Here is a 17,904-nt window from a genome sequence, read left to right as displayed (position 1 = left end):
TAGTGGGCCTGTAGCACTGGTTGTGCCACCCACATTAGTAGCTCTGTAAACATGGTTCAGACCTGCCACTGCAGTGTCTGTGTACAGTTTTAACTGCCAATTCGACTTGGCAAGTGTACCCACTTGCCAGGCCTAAACCTTCCCTTTTCTTACGTGTAAGACACCCCTAAGATAGGCTCTAGGTAGCCCCATGGGCAGGGTGCAGTGTATGTTTAACGGTAGGACATATACTAATGTGTTTTATATGTCCTTTCACTGTTGCAAGGCCTATCTCTCTCATAGGTTAACATGGGGGCTACCTTTAAAAATGATGAAAGCGTAGATTCCCTTTGGGAGCAGATAGACATGAGGAGTTTGGGGTCTCTGAGCTCACGATTTAAAACTACATCTTTTAGTAAAGTTGGTTTCAAGTTTGTGTGTTTGAAAATGCCACTTTTAGAAAGTGGGCATTTTCTTGCTTAAACCATTCTGTGACTCTGCCTGTTTGTGGATTCCCTGTGTGGGTCAGTTTGACAGTTGGGCTGTTTGCACCTCTCTAGACAGTGACACAAAGGGAGCTGGGGTGTAGTCTGCATATCCTGATGAGCCATCTGTGCTAGAAGGGAGGAGAGGAGTGGTCACTTACACATGAAAGGGCTGTTCCTGCCCTCACACAATGCAGTCTCCAACCCCCGGGAGTGTGTCTGGGTCCTGGCCTGGGCAAGGCAGGATTTCACAAACATGGGAGACTTTCCTTTGAAGTAGGCCTTCTTCAAAGACCAAAATAGATATAAGAAGGGCACCCAAAACCACAGACGTTAGATCACTTCTGGACATCAAGAGGAACCTCTGCCTGGAGAAGCGCGGAGGAGAAATGCTGCCCTGACTGAGACTGTGCTTTGTGGAGCTATCATGCAGTTGCTGCTTCTGCCTGTGCCAGGGGACAAAGACTGGACTTTGTGTGCCTTCCTGCTTGTGAAGAAATCTCCAAAGCTTGTCCTAAGCTTGCCTCCTGTTGTTGAAGTCTCAGGGCCATCAAAAACGTCTACTGCCAGCACCTGGACTTGCTGCTGAGACTCCTGCCCTGCCAAGTGGTGCCCTATTCAGTTCCTGGGGCCTTGGAAGGTGAAGCTGGCAGACCAAGACTGAAAATCCACGCACAGCCTGCCTTCCGGGGAAAATATCGATGCACCTTCCGAGACGCGGCTGAAAAATGACGTGCCTCTGGCTTCATGGCAGAAATCGACGCTCCACCGGCATCGGGGCTGGAAAATTGACGTACATAAATGGAAGAACGATGCACAACACCCACTGACGGAGGCTTATAATGTCGCAACCCACATTGCACAGTTTTGCTGATACTGTGCGGCAGAATTTTCGATGCAAACCTTGCTGGGTGTGGAAAAACGATGCAACGCCTGCCCGGAGCCGAGTGCTGCCCGGATCGACGCATCGCTCCCCTGCGGGGAGAAAAAAACAACGCAAGCCGACTAGAATAGGAGAAATGATGCACGGTCTCGCTTGTGGGTGAGAAATTGATGCACCGCTTACCTTTTTCGACGCACACTCGCCCGTGCGTGTTAGTTTGCCGCCACACAGGTACTTTTCAACGCTAACAGTGTTTTATTCTTTACTAAAGGATTTAGGACTCTTTTTGCTTTTTAATTCATAACTTAACTGGTGTTTTTTTGTTATTTTGGTCTTGTTTTGTTTAGATAAATATTTCCTATTTTTCTAAACCTGTGTTGTCATTTTGTAGTGTTTTCACTGAGTTACCTTGTGTGTTGGTACAAATACTTTACACCTAGACTCTGAAGTTAAGCCTGCCTGCCCGTGCCAAGCTACCAAGGGGGTGAGTTGGGGTTTGCTAAAGGTGATTCTCCTTTACCCTGACTAGAGTGAGGGTCCTTTCTTGGACAGGGGGTAACCTGACTGCCAACCAAAGACCCCCTTTCTAACAGTTAAGAAAACAGATGTTAATATATAGATACTTAAATTCAATTCCATTGTCTTGTTTCCATCACCAGTATTACTATTGTGAAATACATATAAAATCTAAATATATGGAAGTATGATTACACTGTAGTGCTTGCCACTGTGTAGTTATAGTAGGACAGAGTTTCCATAGCAAGAGTGTTTTTTGTTTCGCTAAACGCTAATAACTGTGGCACCCTTTGATGAAACTTCACGAAAGTATTCAAAAAAGAGATTCCTCCACCTCCGCTACTTCTTGGAAAATTTTCTGGTGATCCATCAGGCGGGGACTGAGTAAAAGAGGGTGTCCCAAAACAGCACTACAGCAAAATCTGATGACCGGAAAGTGTGCTTTTTGTGATTTGGTGTAAATCTGTTCAATAGTTTTTGAAAACCTAACGTTCAAAATTTATAGACACCTAGCAGCACTGTACTACTGTAGGACCGGCAGATCAAAAAAACAATGATCTGATTGTATGCCGTCAACATCAACATGGATGTTTGGCCGCCATTTTAGGGATCTCAGATTCAATCACTGTGTCATAGGCTGAAAAAAGGAGAAACATATAAGGAGCAGGGTAGGGATTACCTGGCCCCTAGGCTGTGTGGGGTGGTCCCAAAGAAATGCCCTATGGGGGGGTTTTGTGCTACTGTGGTAGTAAAATGGTACCCCAGTAAACATTTCCATAATAGAAAGAGCTGCCCTGTAATTTTCAGGTATAAGCCACCCAGAGTGGGCTAGGACCTGGGGTGGGGGGAGGGAGGGTGTGAACTGAAAAAGCCACGGGGCCCACATCTCCCAGGTAGAGGCACAGGTTGTAAGAGGTCCTGTGACCCTATCCTTGGGATCCTGAAGCCAAGTGTAGGGGGAGGTGCCATTGTGCAAGCCCCACATGACATTACTTGCCTCCGGGCGGTGCCCATCTCTTAGGAGCTGAGCAATGTGCACCTCCTACATTACAGTGAGCCCTCTCACTCCCAGGGGTGCACACCGGAGTACCCTGCCCACATGGATCAGGCAGGGAAAAGAAAGGAGCTGGCTCCTGTGCCAACCAGTGTTGGCACAGGTGGGCGGGGTGTTTCTCTGGCGGGCGGGGAAGCCACCTCAGCAGTGCGGGAATGGGCTCCCACTGTCATTAAAATGAAAAGAAAAAAAAAAAGGCTCTGGGTCCAGTGGGTGGGATCAGGGCATCCAAACACAAAAGCAATACAATGAGATGGAGGACACAAAATTGGCAGCGCTGGAAGTAGGCTCCTCGTCCTACTGTTTGGGACTGGGGCACTGACAATTAAAAAAAAAAAACAATAAAGAAAAGAAAATAGTTGGGCCTTGCTGCTTGGTTATAGGAAGACATGAGGGGACTCATTAAACATTCCCTGCACTCCTGATAGAGTACCCAAAATGCCCTACCTGGTGTTTGTGTTTTTATTATTTAAGTTCTTGTGCTACCCAAGGAGGATCACCCACCAACTATTAACATAAGTTTTGTGGTTGGATGCAAGAAGCACCCCAGAAATGTTTTTAAAAACACTGTGTTTCCTAGGTCATTAAACGCATTACCCTTAAGAAAAAAAAACACTCTGAGCTGGACGTGTTTACTTTTGAGCTGGAGTACGAGAATCCCTTTGGATTGTCCTTTTGCTGCATTTTATGACTTGAAAAGTGTTAAACAAAGGCTTAAATACTTTGGCTCTCATTACAACCCTGGCGGTCAAAGACCGCCAGGGCTGTTTCATCGGATGCACTGCCAACAGGCTGGCGGTGCAATCCATGGAATTACGACCGCGGCGGAAGCGCCGTGGTCGTACCGCCGGGACCAGCGGTTTACCGCCACGTTGGTCCCGGCAGTTGTAATCCTCCAGGGCAGCGCTGCTTGCAGTGCTGCCCAGGGGATTACGAGTCCCCCTCCCGCCAGCCCCTACCGCCATGAAAATGCTGGCGGAAAGGGGAGTCGCGGGGCCCCAGGCCCCATGGAGCTTTTCACTGTCTGCATGGCAGAAGGTGAAAAGCGCGACGGGTGCAACTGCACCCATCGCACCGCTGCATTTGGAGCCGGCTCCCGTGTGTTGAAATGGCCACCGCGGAAGTGCGGCTGCATTGGCGGCCGCGCAGCGGTTACAACTTGGCGGGCAGAAAGTTGTAATGACGGAATTTGTTAGGTCACTTAAAATAACACCACTTAGTTATATATTGTACATTTACGTTAAAAAAAAAAAAACTCAAAAATTCACTGGAAACCAAAGGTCAAAGTGTCATTTTAGTTAGGTGAAAATACCAGTTAAAAGGTAACATTTTAAATTAAAAAAAAAATTTTTTTTTTACTAGTTGTAGTTAACTGTAGGAACTCTAACACCTACCCATGCCATGCACAGTGTTGTCATCAGTGATGTAATTTCAGATGTCATAAGTGATGTTCTTAATGATGTCATTGAACATGTCACCACTGATATAATATGTGAGATCATAAGCAGTGCATGACGTGGTCACAAGTAATAGTTACATCTGTTAACTATAACTGGTGACTCTCAGTGGCTTTTAATTCACCCTCTGTAGAAATACAGAAATTATAGTGAACCACTCAGGATGAAGGTACACTCATTCTACAGAACTTGGTAACATATAAAACAACTGCTAAACGCTATGGAACCTATGTCTCTATTTGACTAGAGATAGTCTGCAATTTTGTGAATAAAAAGGCGAGTAATGAATTTGTAAGAACGTAAGATGATGATGTCCTGTGAGGATATAATCATTGAATTACTCCTCTCATAATTTGCCATTCAAAAGAACCAAAGATACAAACTACTCTAAACAATGTAGATGTTTTAGCTATAGTTTGCAAAAAGTAAATTATCCGAAAATCGTATAAATTAATTTAAGATGAGCATTATAACATCTAGAGAGACATAATTTGTTATATAAAATGGGACTATTTTAAGTGAATATGTTCCATTACAGTGACTAGCTGATTATGAAAGAGGAAGATAAATAGTTTGAAGCAAGAGGGTATTGTTGTGAATCAGATGGGAGAGACCCCTCAGGTGATGTCAGGAGAGTGAGAGATTAGTAATGGGTACTGCAAGGCAGATAGGGGACAAAAAAAACATGTGCAGTATTAATTCCTACAGTAGGTACATTAAATAATTATCTGGATTTGATTAATTTGAATAAATTGACAACACGGATTATGATAGAATTGGGGTTCCCTTCAAGATTCCAGAACAAATACATGTTAAGAGTGATTATTAACAAACAAATTAAATGTACAATGTACAAATGAAATATACAGTATGAAATGTAGTTGAATGTTAAGTTATCCATATTGAATTGTGGATCAAATTAAAGATGTACTACCAAAAGATGTTGCTAATAATGGGTTGCAAAATGGTAAACATCTTAATGTTGTCTATGAAATCATGAATGTTTAGGACCCCCGAAAGAGAACAGTATCGTCTATCAGAGAAATGAACTATAGTGATGTAAATATTTTTGCATGCTTGCATATGATGAAGTGATCTATATATAACCTAAATATTTACCATCCTGATGAATGCTATGAATATGGCAGCAAGTATGGATTCCTAGTCAATGACAGATAAGAAAATAATGGCTATAAGAGTAGAGTGTAAAGAAATTAATTTTCACAATGTGTAATAGATATTGTGCCAAAAGAAATACCACCATTTCTCTAACGCTAAAATTCACATTTTTTATTTAGAGGATGAATTACTGGTTTGCATATTGTTATTATTATATGGTATGCGTGATGTATCCAAAAGTTAATGTATTATGGAAGAAATAAAGATAATGAAATGATGTATATAAAATAAAGATATATGAAATAAAGATAAATATATCTATCCAAAAATGTATTATATAATATTAGGGACTCAATTTAAATACTTGAATAACTCTAAGAGATGCCATTTATTTTAGAAAAAGGAATTTGCTGTGGCAGCCATTACAGGACCCTGGGACATGGTCCCTGCATCCTGAAAGTGAATTAAAAAAATATAAGGGGGCAGAGTGAGCACACCCTGACTGGAAGGGGCATGTGGGGGAAAGTTCCAAAGGACCCCCCTTGATTCGATGGCCACAACATTGACAATATGTTGTGGCAGCCCTTACAAGACTCTGGTACATAATCCCCAATGAAATGCATATAGTGAAAGCTGGTATCATAGACTGAGAAAAAGGAGCATATATCATGGGTGCTAACACGATTTTAGTTGCAGCATAACTCATTTGTTGGTGGTAACAAACTAATTGCAAAAATTGTAGTGTATTTCTAAGATAATTTTACCCTGTGAAAATGGATCCTCTGCTGGGATTTGATAAACCATGTTTGACTGAAAACTGTTTCCTCTCATGATTTTCTCATAGAGGTTATGGAAAGTGCTCCTGAAGCTAAAATGAGAGCACATTTTGTATAGGTTCACACTGTCTTCCTCAGCCATGTGAGGATAAAGTCTGATATTCTGGTTAGAAAATGTAGTTCACGAAGCAGCAGCCTGTCCATTGATTCTGCTCAATAGTATTCTAATGAACAAATGGAGCAGTAACATTCTGTATTTTTTACGAAAGTGTGGCACCCCTGCACTGATCTTGTTGGAATCAAAGATAGAAACTTAAACATTTCCTTTAGAAATTAGCAATTTTAATATTTTTGTTGTTATAGAAATAATTATTAGTAGATTAGAAAGCTAAAATGAGGACACATGTTATGAGGTTTTAAATATCTTCCTCGTCCGTTTCAGTAAAACATTCTGACATGCAGACTGAAACATGTACTTCCAACACCTTAAGCAGCCTGTCATTTAACTTCCTAGTGATCAATTGCAGCTTTAGCACAAAGTTCTAATGGGCAGCATAAGCCCTGTGGTTTTGAATTCAAGACAGAAGTGGGGCACTCCTGAACAACATTTCTTTGAAATAGGAGCTTATGAATTTAAAGCATTTTCTGAAGTTCCAGTTGAACTAAGTGAGCAGTGAGACATTAATACAGGCATGATGACGAAGGTGAGGAAAGGTGTGGATTTTTAATGATTTGAGGTATAATATATTTACAACAGGGCTTAAAATAGCTAAAGAGTGAGACAATTGCATAAGCAGCATCTCGTTTTCACATCCCTTTGCTAAATCATCTCAGTTGCTTAAGTAACTATAATTCGTGCCCTCCACATGCAGTGCTAATTGCCTCACATATTATATCACTCAAGACATGTTTTATGACATAATTTATAACATCACTGTAGCATCTAAAATAACATTGTGAATGGCGGGGTTATGAGTTATAGTTACCTGTGATAATTCTAACGGGTGAATTTCAGTGGTTTTATTAGTTTAAAAGTCAGTAACGTCCCTTTAATCTTAGTTTTTCCAGTGAATATATTCTATCTATCTATCTATCTATCTATCTATCTATCTATCTATCTATCTATCTATCTATCTATCTATCTATCTGTCTCTCTTGAGATCCTTTGCCCTGCCATCAATAAATTGTACCTTAATTATTATCACATGCTATATTTGCAATAAATCCTAGATTATTTATTGCACATCCATGATCATATTCTTTTGACCCTGAGACTTTCCCACTGCCATACATTTTTATGATATATTCATTCCCTGAATGTATTTCTTGATTATGTGCAATTGTAATTTTGTTCCTGGTTTTATTTTTCTACAATTCTAGGTGAATCAATACAGACGGGAGGCTCGTTGGATGATCTTATAATCCTGGCGGAAACTGTGTTTCTTTGTGTTTGTAATACTTCACAAGTAAGTTGCCACCATCAATTGCATATTCGTCTGCTAACCAGGAAGGACACAATAAGTGAGAAATGCATCTGATAAATATATGCTTTCTGAGAAATGTGGAGATTTTTGTGCTGCACAACAAACTTTTTTTATTTTTATTTTGTTTTCTCTAGAGAAAATTCAAGTGGCCCAACGTGCAGGGTGCTTTCTATATGCATGCTGGGGCCATTATAATTTTTCCCTGTCTATATTCGCCTTGCATGGCATCGCATTGCGTTGAACACAAAAGGACACATGAAAATGAGTGATGGCCCCACCCCCTATGGTATCGCACAGTGACTGCCACTATGATTTAGTGGTGCTGTGGCACTTGGACTGCTGGGTCAAAGGCTTCGGTCAATGAAGCCAGTGTTAGTCTAGTATTTCATAGATTCACATACTTGAATCATTCCCCGTCGTCGAGATGGGAGTCCCTGGTACCTTAAAATAGCAATGTAATGATAGAAATAGACCGTAAAGGCCATAAGCCTTTTAATTTAGTAATGTCATAGACATTATCTAAAAAAGGACTAAACTTAAGTCTGAACCAATCAGGTTGCACCACCTTGTAAAACACTCCTGTGAGAAGCTCCAGTCCCTCGGATTTTCTACCACACATTGTGCTAAAAAGTCTACACTGAGATCAGCTCAGCTGAACCTGTTGCAGACTGGTTTCAGAAGATTTTCACAGATATCTCTATTCAAAATTTTACATATGTAATTCATAACTCTTGTTATATCTGCTATTTGGGTGTTTGAAACTGACTTCGAATATGTCAGACATACCAAAGAAGGTGCCCTTCAGGCCCTGTGCCACTTGCGGCAAGAAGAGGCTTCACGTCGATGACCCTCATAAGGAATGTATATATTGTTTATATCTGTCACATAAGACAAAGGACTGCACGGTATGTCACAATTTCTCTTCTAAAACATTGGAGGATTGTGAGGGGTGACTAGTATTGTGGCTCCAAAAGCTAAAGTCCAGAAAAGATCCACGTTCTGATGAAGACAGCAAAGATTCATCTCAATCTTCCTTTAAAAAGTCAACTAAGAGAGGCAGAGATGTTACTGAGGCTCATTCCTCTAAGGAACCTCCTAAAAAGGTGTTGAAAAAGAATCCTCTCTCAGACACTGCAGCCCAACCAAGTCTCCACAAAACAAACCTGACCTTCCTTCAGGACGTAAAGACACCAAGGACCCAAATTACTCCTCAAAATGACATGAAAAATCTCTCTCTGAGCCCCCTACACTTCTGCCTTAGGTTGGACATACTTTAAAAAAAACCTTCCTCAGCCCCGCTGATATATAGTGTCGACGACATCACCATACATGAGAACGACAATGCCGTTGATGACGAGAGCAGTTATAGCACTGTCAATGTCATCCACTGCAACTACCATCATAGTATAAACGGTGGCCTCTGCCTCATCGACGACCTCATCGTCGACCAGCGATACTCCTGTACCATTGGCGCTAGAAGTTACAACACAGTCAATGAAGGTTTTCCAGTGTACAGCAAAATCAAGATCATCGTCGTCACTCACAGCTACACCTAAGTCATCGCCAACGACCTAGTTGATTACCTCGATGACAGCATCGACGACAAGGGAATACCTGGATAAGACAAAAAGAAAAGTTAAAGATCATCACTCCTGCTCACACATCACCAAGTAAGGTGTCTTCATTACTAACATCTCCTCTTCTTGACGATGAAGACCACGAGGACGATGGATCTTTTGGAGTGGCACAAAGCCCTTAAGAGATACATCTTAAATGTTAGGAGGATGATTATGATGAAGACAAATATTACGATCAAGAATGTTATGCTTCCGGAGAACATTACCAACAGCAACAAAATCAGGAAGAGATGGTGTGTCTTCCATCATCACAAGTGTCAGACTTGCAAATCATGTTATTGCACTACAGAAGATGTTTCCTTACATCATCACCTTCTGCTAGACATCTTTACACACTGGCAAGTTCAATTCTTGTGCAGCCAACAACTCCACAACCTCTCCCGCCATTGCTTATACTGACATTGGCAAGTTGTACTCCACAAGTAGTTCAGTTACTAGATCCTCCTTCATCTGAGGAAGTAAGGGAAGAAGGGGAGCTTTGTGAAACTCACAATGAGTGGGATGATTATGTCTTGCCAACAACAATCTCCAACACCACCCCCTGTGGATCCCTCTTCCGGAGGACATAGGTCCTTCCTTTACAACTTCAAGGAACCTTTTAAGAAAAGAGTTAGAGCCATGCCCATCACTGATTACATCTGGGATGAGGGCTTAAAAGTTATACAAATTATAAGGGAATCCAGCTTCAGTTGCTGCAGTGTTTCCACGTCTAAAAAAAAAAATACAAAGCCCCAGAGGATGAACTAGCATGTCACAGGACATCCTAAACCAGATTCCGTAGTTTCACAGATGGCATGACGCAGATCCAGAAACTCTACCACACCAATAACCATGCCCCCAGACAAAGAGGGTAAGCACCTTGATAATATTGGGGAAGTGTTTTTCATCCATGTCAGAGCTGACAGTAAGAGCAGCGAACTCTCTGGCTGTACTCAGACAATCGGCAAATGTGGTCCGATATCACCCCATATTCGGACAAGCTTCCTGAGGACATACAAGCTGAAACTAAAAAAGCTATACAGAGAGGTGAACGCACATCATCAAAAATGATAGATTGCGGCATGGACATTGGTACCACTGGATTTAGACAACTAGCTGGGGCAGCAGTGTTATGGCCTCAGGGATGGCTTAAAGCTACTTCTTTCAGGCCAAAGGTCCAGGCCAAAATATTGGAGTTACCTTATGATGGTGAAACCCTTTTCGTAAAACACATAGATGAGGCTCTCCAGGTCATAAAAACGCATATGAACATGGCTACGTCATTAGGAACCTTACAATATAAGAAACTGCCCTATCGGGGTGCTTGAGGGAGAGGACAACCATCTTATAAAGGGAGGATATGAACAATACCACTATCCCACATATTCCTCAGTCGGTTGGCAGTTTCGACACCAGTACCAGCAAAGGCAACCAGCATCAGCGGCCTGTAATAAACCCATTTCAAGGGAAAAGTCAGGACGACAAAGCAAAGGTGTCAACCACCGCCAATGAGCTCTTACAGGCACCAGCTACTTCCCTCCTTTAACCACCCAGCGTAACAGGTACAATATCCAATCATTTCCAATGCTGGGAACAAATAACAACAGACCAAAGGGTCTTAGACCTGATTTGATTCACCCAGACATTGGAATTCATCGAGACACCTCCTTCGATCCCACCTCAAATCTACATTCAAAAACATCTGAAACGCCTCAAGTTGGAGGTCAAACCCATACTCAAAAAGGAGCTATTGGAAAGTTCCTCTGTCCCAAAGAGGAAAAGGTTTCTATTCCCGTTTCTTCTTAGTTCGCAAAAAGTCAAAGCAATGGAGACCAATTCTGGATTTAAGAAATCTAAACAAATACCTCAAGAAACTGTTGTTCTGCATGATTACATTACAAGATATACTGCAGCTCCTGAACTGAGGAGATTTCATGTCATCTCTAGATCTACACAACATATATTTCCATATCCCTATCCATCAAAAATACAGGCAATATCTAAGATTCACAGTAGCCAGCAGCCATTTCCAGCTCAGATTACCGCCCCCTCCAGTCTCAAATTCTCCCCTTGCATCCTTACAAAGTACTTAGCACCTGTAGCAGCCTTCCTCAGGCAACTAAAGCATCAAATTATCCCTTACCTTGACAACTGGTTGGTCAAAGCTTCTTCCAGCCAGACTGCACAGACGTTTACAATAGGCTACATACACCTGTTCAATGAACCAGACATCACACTGAATCCAGACAAGTCGGTCCTTCAACCGTCACAGTGGATAACATTCCTAGGAGCCATTCTAGACAACGCTCACCAAAGCGAACCCCACAACAGAAAGGCAACAAAAAATTAATGGCCTTGGCAAAACTAATACAAAAAGTCACTTTCCGTATGCTTCTACAAATCACTATTGGGAATTATGTGATGGTGCATCCATCTAGTTCAATTTGTCATCTACAAGAGGAATTAGACATCCAATGGATACAAGCTACAAGTACCTTCGAAGACCTCATCCAGGTCACCCTGGAAAGGGTCAATGCCCTCATCTGGTGGATGCAGCCAGTTCATCTATCAATCAGTCTCCCATTTTTAACTCAGCCTTCTCCTTTCTCCTTTAGTCATCACTACTAGCGCTTTCCTTCAGGATCTACGGGTCAGCGGCAAATGGCCACCTTCTCATCATGGCTTTCATATCAATCTACTCAAACTCAAGGCAGTCCATCTAGTTTTACAAACTTTCCTTACCAGAGTATAGAACTCAACAGAACACATTTGGACAGACAATACAACCATGATGCACTTCATCAACAAGCAAGGTGGTACAAAATGTCACCTGCTATCCCAGGAGGCTCAACAGATCTGGGAATAGTCCCTTCATCACCATCACAAGGTGCTACTAAGTGCAGAACGTGTAACTGGGAATCAGAACGCTATAGCTGACACCCTGAGCAGACTGAAAACATCTTGCCACAACTGGGAACTGGATCAACAAATTCTAGATCAGATTTTTCTCCAATGAGGCAAACCAAATCTGGAGATCTCTAAGACTCCCCCAAAAGAGGAAATGCCAGTTCTTCTCAAGCTGGCACCATCAGCTGGGGTTGTGGGGAAATGCACTTTTGATCGCATGGTCTGGAATTTTTGCATACGCTTTTCCTCTCCTCCCAAAAGTACTCAGGAAAACCAAGCAAGATAATTCTCATAGCCCCAATGTGGCCTTGCCACCATTTGTTCACGGACATCCTCATCCTCTCACAAGAACATCATACTCCGCTGAAACCACTCCCATCTCTGCTGGCAATGAGCCAGGAACAGGTTCTGCATCCAGACCCCAAATCACTTTGAATATCGGCTTGGCTCCTGAATTCAATAAATTTGGCCATTTGAACTATCCACCAGACTGCAAAGACATTGTCGCCAGAGCTCAAGCAGACAGCACTATTTTTTATTAAAAGCTATTGCCTCAAGTGGAAAAGGTTTTGTGTTTGGTGCCAAGAAGCTGATGTGCATCCTGTCTCCTCTTCACCTGAAGAGATACTTCCTTATCTGTTGTACCTTGCTTGTTCAGGCCTAGCTCATGCCCCCAATAAAGTTCACCTAACAGCCATTTCTCACTTTAGGAGATCATCCAAGGCACCATCACTGTGGTGTACTAGATTAATGAAACAGTTCGTTAAAGGGCTCTTCAGAACATTCCCACCAGTGAGACCTCCTCCTCTGCTTTGGCAACTCCGCACTGTACTTTCATAGTTAACGTTAAAGATACATTCAAACCCATTCATAAAGCAGAAGTCAGTGAAATTCCGGCTTTCACCATTCAGGAAACATTCTTCCAGTTCATGGATGATAGGGTTATTTTACACACAAACCCTAAAATCATCCCTAAAGTCCCATCAGACTTTCATTTCATTGAACCCATGGTTCTCATCTCATTATATATCTTGTCAAATCCTCAAACCATTACACTCTTTGGATATCAAACCGTTTTTAAAGTTCTATTTGGACAGAACTAGTAGTTTCACAGATCCAACCAACGTTTTGTAGCCTACAGCGCTCCAAGAAAAGGTTTTCCTTTATCAAAATGCAGCATCTTCAGATGAACTTCCAGCGCGATTCTGTATTGCCACCGGAAAGCTGGCAGACCTTTACATACAAAAGTGTGTGTGCACTCTACAAGATCTATATTACTTCCATGGCTTTGTTTGCTGGTGTGTGTAGGAAGCTGGCTCTGTATGCACTATTTCAAAGTAAGGAATAGTATGCACAAAGTCCAAGGGTTCCCCTTAGAGTTAAGATAGTGGCAAAAAGAGATAATACTAATGCTCTATTTTGTGGTAGTGTGGTCGAGCAGTAGGCTTATCAAAGGAGTAGTGTTAAGCATTTGTTGTACATACACAAGCAATAAATGAGGAACACACACTCAGAGACAATTCCAGGCCAATAGGTTTTTGTATAGAAAAATATATTTTCTTAGTTTATTTTAAGAACCACAGGTTCTAGATTTACATGTAATACTTCAAATGAAAGGTATTGCAGGTAGGTACTTTAGGAACTTTGAATTATCAAAATAGCATATACAGTTTTCACATAAATCACAAATAGCTATTTTAAAACTAGACACAGTGCAATTTTCAACAGTTCCTGGGGGGAGTAAGAGTTTGTTAGTTTTTGCAGGTAAGTAAACCACCTACGGGGTTCAAGTTTGGGTCAAAGGTAGCCCACCGTTGGGGGTTCAGAGCAACCCCAAAGTTACCACACCAGCAGCTCAGGGCCAGTCAGGTGCAGAGGTCAAAGTGGTGCCCAAATCGCATAGGCTTCAATGGAGAAGGTGGTGCCCCGGTTCCAGCCAGCCAGCAGGTAACTACCCGCGTCTTTGGAGGCCAGACCAGGGGGGTTTTGTAGGGCACCGGGGGGTGACACAAGTCCACACAGAAAGTACACCCTCAGCAGCACGGGGGTGGCCGGGTGCAGTGTGCAAACACGCGTCGGGTTTTCAATAGGTTTCAATGGGAGACCAAGGGGTCTCTTCAGCGATGCAGGCAAGGGGGGGGGCTCCTCAGGGTAGCCACCACCTGGGCAAGGGAGAGGGCCTCCTGGGGGTCACTGCTGCACTGGAGTTCGGATCCTTCAGGTCCTGGGGGCTGCGGGTGCAGAGTCTTTACCAGGTGTCGGATCTTAGAAGCAGGCAGTCGCGGTCAGGGGGAGCCTCGGGATTCCCTCTGCAGGCGTCGCTGTGGGGGCTCAGGGGGGGGGGCAACTCTGGCTACTCACGGTCTCGCAGTTGCCGGGGAGTCTTCCCTGAAGTGATTGTTCTCCACAAGTCGAGCCGGGGGCGTCGGGTGCAGAGTGTCAAGTCTCACGCTTCCGGCGGGAAACGCAAGTTGTTTCTAAGTTGCTTCTTTGTTTCAAAGTTGCAGTCTTTGGTGAACAGGGACACGGTCCTCGGGAGTTCTTGGTCCTTCTAGATGCAGGGCAGTCCTCTGAGGATTCAGAGTTCGCTGGTCCCTGGGGAGAGCGTCGCTGGAGCAGTGTCTTTAGAAGTGGGGAGACAGGCCGGTAGAGCTGGGGCCAAAGCAGTTGGTGTCTCCGTCTTCTCTGCAGGGTTTTTCAGCTTAGCAGTCCTCTTCTTCTTAGGTTGCAGGAATCTGAGTTCCTCGGTTCTGGGGAGCCCTTAAATACAAAATTTAAGGGCGAGTTTAGGTCTGGGGGGGTTAGTAGCCAATGGCTACTAGCCCTGAGGGTGGGTACACCCTCTTTGTGCCTCCTCCCTGAGGGGAGGGGGGCACATCCCTAATCCTATTGGGGGAATCCTCCATCTGCTAGATGGAGGATTTCTAAAAGTTAGAGTCACCACAGCTCAGGACACCTTAGGGGCTGTCCTGACTGGCCAGTGACTCCTCCTTGTTTTTCTCATTATCTCCCCCGGCCTTGCCGCCAAAAGTGGGGCCGTGGCCGGAGGGGGCGGGCAACTCCACTAGCTGGAGTGCCCTGTGGTGCTGTAACAAAGGGGGTGAGCCTTTGAGGCTCACCGCCAGGTGTTACAGTTCCTGCAGGGGGAGGTGTGAAGCACCTCCACCCAGTACAGGCTTTGTTACTAGCCACAGAGTGACAAAGGCACTCTCCCCATGTGGCCAGCAACATGTCTGGTGTGTGGCAGGCTGCTAGAACTAGTCAGCCTACACGGATAGTCGGTTAAGGTTTCAGGGGGCACCTCTAAGGTGCCCTCTGGGGTGTATGTTACAATAAAATGTACACTGGCATCAGTGTGCATTTATTGTGCTGAGAAGTTTGATACCAAACTTCACAGTTTTCAGTGTAGCCATTATGGTGCTGTGGAGTTCGTGCATGACAGACTCCCAGACCATATACTCTTATGGCTACCCTGCACTTACAATGTCTAAGGTTTTGCTTAGACACTTTAGGGGCACAGTGCTCATGCACTTGTGCCCTCACCTATGGTATAGTGCACCCTGCCTTAGGGCTGTAAGGCCTGCTAGAGGGGTGACTTATCTATACTGCATAGGCAGTGTGAGGTTGGCATGGCACCCTGAGGGGAGTGCCATGTCGACTTAGTGGTTTTGTCCTCACCAGCGCACACAAGCTGGCAAGCAGTGTGTCTGTGCTGAGTGAGGGGTCCCCAGGGTGGCATAAGACATGCTGCAGCCCTTAGAGACCTTCCCTGGCATCAGGGCCCTTGGTACCAGGGGTACCAGTTACAAGGGACTTATCTGGAGGCCGGGGTGTGCCAATTGTGGAAACAAAAGTAAAGGTTAGGGAAAGAACACTGGTGCTGGGGCCTGGTTAGCAGGCCTCAGCACACTTTCAAATCAAAACTTAGCATCAGCAAAGGCAAAAAGTCAGGGGGTAACCATGCCAAGGAGGCATTTCCTTACAGTGTGTCACTGCTAGATATCTGCCAAGCAGCAACCTGGAAAAATATGCATACCTACATGCAACACTACTGTTTGGACTTTGCAGTCCTCAATGATGCAACAGTGGGACAAGCAATATTAAGACATCCCTTCCAGTGATGGTGAGCCATCCCTTTATTCCTACCATCCTGTTACTTGTTACGCACATTTAACTACTTATTAAATTATTATTATATGTACACTGTATAGTCCTCTGGGGAGCTGTGTTACATTTAAAAAAGAAAAATTTACAGTTTTACTGCTGTTTAGTCTGATTCAAGCATGCAAATCTAAGTTCCAAAACCGGACTAAGAAATATGTTACTTACCTGTAACTGTAGTTCTCCAGTATAGAAACTTTCATGGATTTACAGATGACCCACTGTCCTTTCCAGGGAAGCTCATCTTCTATCTCTTTGTACAGTTTCAGATATTCTCATTCGTGCTCAAAAATCTGAGAGACTGGAGCTTCTTGCAAGAGTATTCTACAGGGTGATGCAACCTGATTGGTGCAGACGTTTTTAGCATGTTACTAAATTAACAGGCCTGGGACCTTTATGGTTTATGTCTATCATTAGGTTGCTAATTTAAGGTACAGAGGACTCCCATCTCAACGACTGAGAATGGGTCACGCATGTGAATCTATATTCCAATACTGGAGAACTACAGTTACAGGTAAGTAACTTATTTTCATTCCTTACTGTGGCCCTCCCCTCCACCAGACCCTAAAGACTGCATGATGACTTTTATAAATATCAATGGCTCAGTAGCCTTAGAGTAAAATATGTGCTACATAAACAAGCATGGTAGATTGGAATCAAAGTGCTTAGATACATGCTTTCTGCAAGTAAAGCAACCTGTGGTAAGCTGATGAAATGGAGGAATCAAACAACCACTTTAAGTGTGCAATGACCTGAAGAAAAAGGTGAAGTAAATCACCAATAATGAGGTAAGAGAACTGAACCATCAGTAATAAAATAATATACCATGCAAAATAAGAATCTGATTCATTATTATCTGATGAACAGCGCAGAACCTTGTGTAAGTGGGTTAAGAGGCTTATGAGGAACCTCTGGTCCTTCTATTCTCACTAACGTTTTTGCAATTGCCTCAATGTCTAACGTTTGAAAAATAATGTATTATTTTGTTTGACCTCTTTTAAATTTATTATGTTGCTGCATCCTACCAACAACATATTTATGCTTCATTATTACTCCTCTGATATGTCTGTAATTTGAGAGATCCACCACAAACGTCAAAACTTGGAGTTAAGAGAAGCCTGTATTTTAAGTGGGAAGGAACTGTCAGGCTCTAAATTTCAGTACTTTTATTGAAAGAGGGATTTGGAGGTACTGCTCAGTATGGCAGTAGTCCCTTCAGTAGTAAGATGGTGGACGCATTTTGTCTGACACTATCGTGCTTTAAGGCCACCAGAGACTAAGAAAGCCTTTGTATCCCTATACTGGGTAAGGTAATGGAGGAAAAGTTCACAGACACGATGCAAGATGTGACGGACCTCCCACACCTCATATAAAGGGAGGCCAATAGAAATAAGCACTTTTTTTCCTACGGGTATCCTTTTGTTCCCTATGTTAGCTTGGCCATTTACTAATTCTTCTCTTCAGACA

At 43.2% G+C, this 17,904-nt stretch overlaps 1 protein-coding gene across 1 annotated transcript in view; it reads left to right on the top strand.

Annotated features, from left to right (window-relative positions):
- Positions 1 to 17,904, top strand: part of CFAP54 (cilia and flagella associated protein 54) — a 1,075,777-nt gene that overhangs the window by 184,186 nt on the left and 873,687 nt on the right. The window contains exon 13 of the mRNA XM_069229529.1: positions 7,650 to 7,735. Coding sequence (XP_069085630.1) covers positions 7,650 to 7,735 — 86 coding nt within the window. The remainder of the gene's footprint in view (positions 1 to 7,649; positions 7,736 to 17,904) is intronic.

The sequence above is a fragment of the Pleurodeles waltl genome, chromosome 4_1 (assembly GCF_031143425.1).
Source record: "Pleurodeles waltl isolate 20211129_DDA chromosome 4_1, aPleWal1.hap1.20221129, whole genome shotgun sequence".
Lineage (NCBI taxonomy): Eukaryota > Metazoa > Chordata > Amphibia > Caudata > Salamandridae > Pleurodeles > Pleurodeles waltl.
Note: the sequence above shows the minus strand (reverse complement) of the source record. Positions and strands in the feature narration are given on the sequence as shown.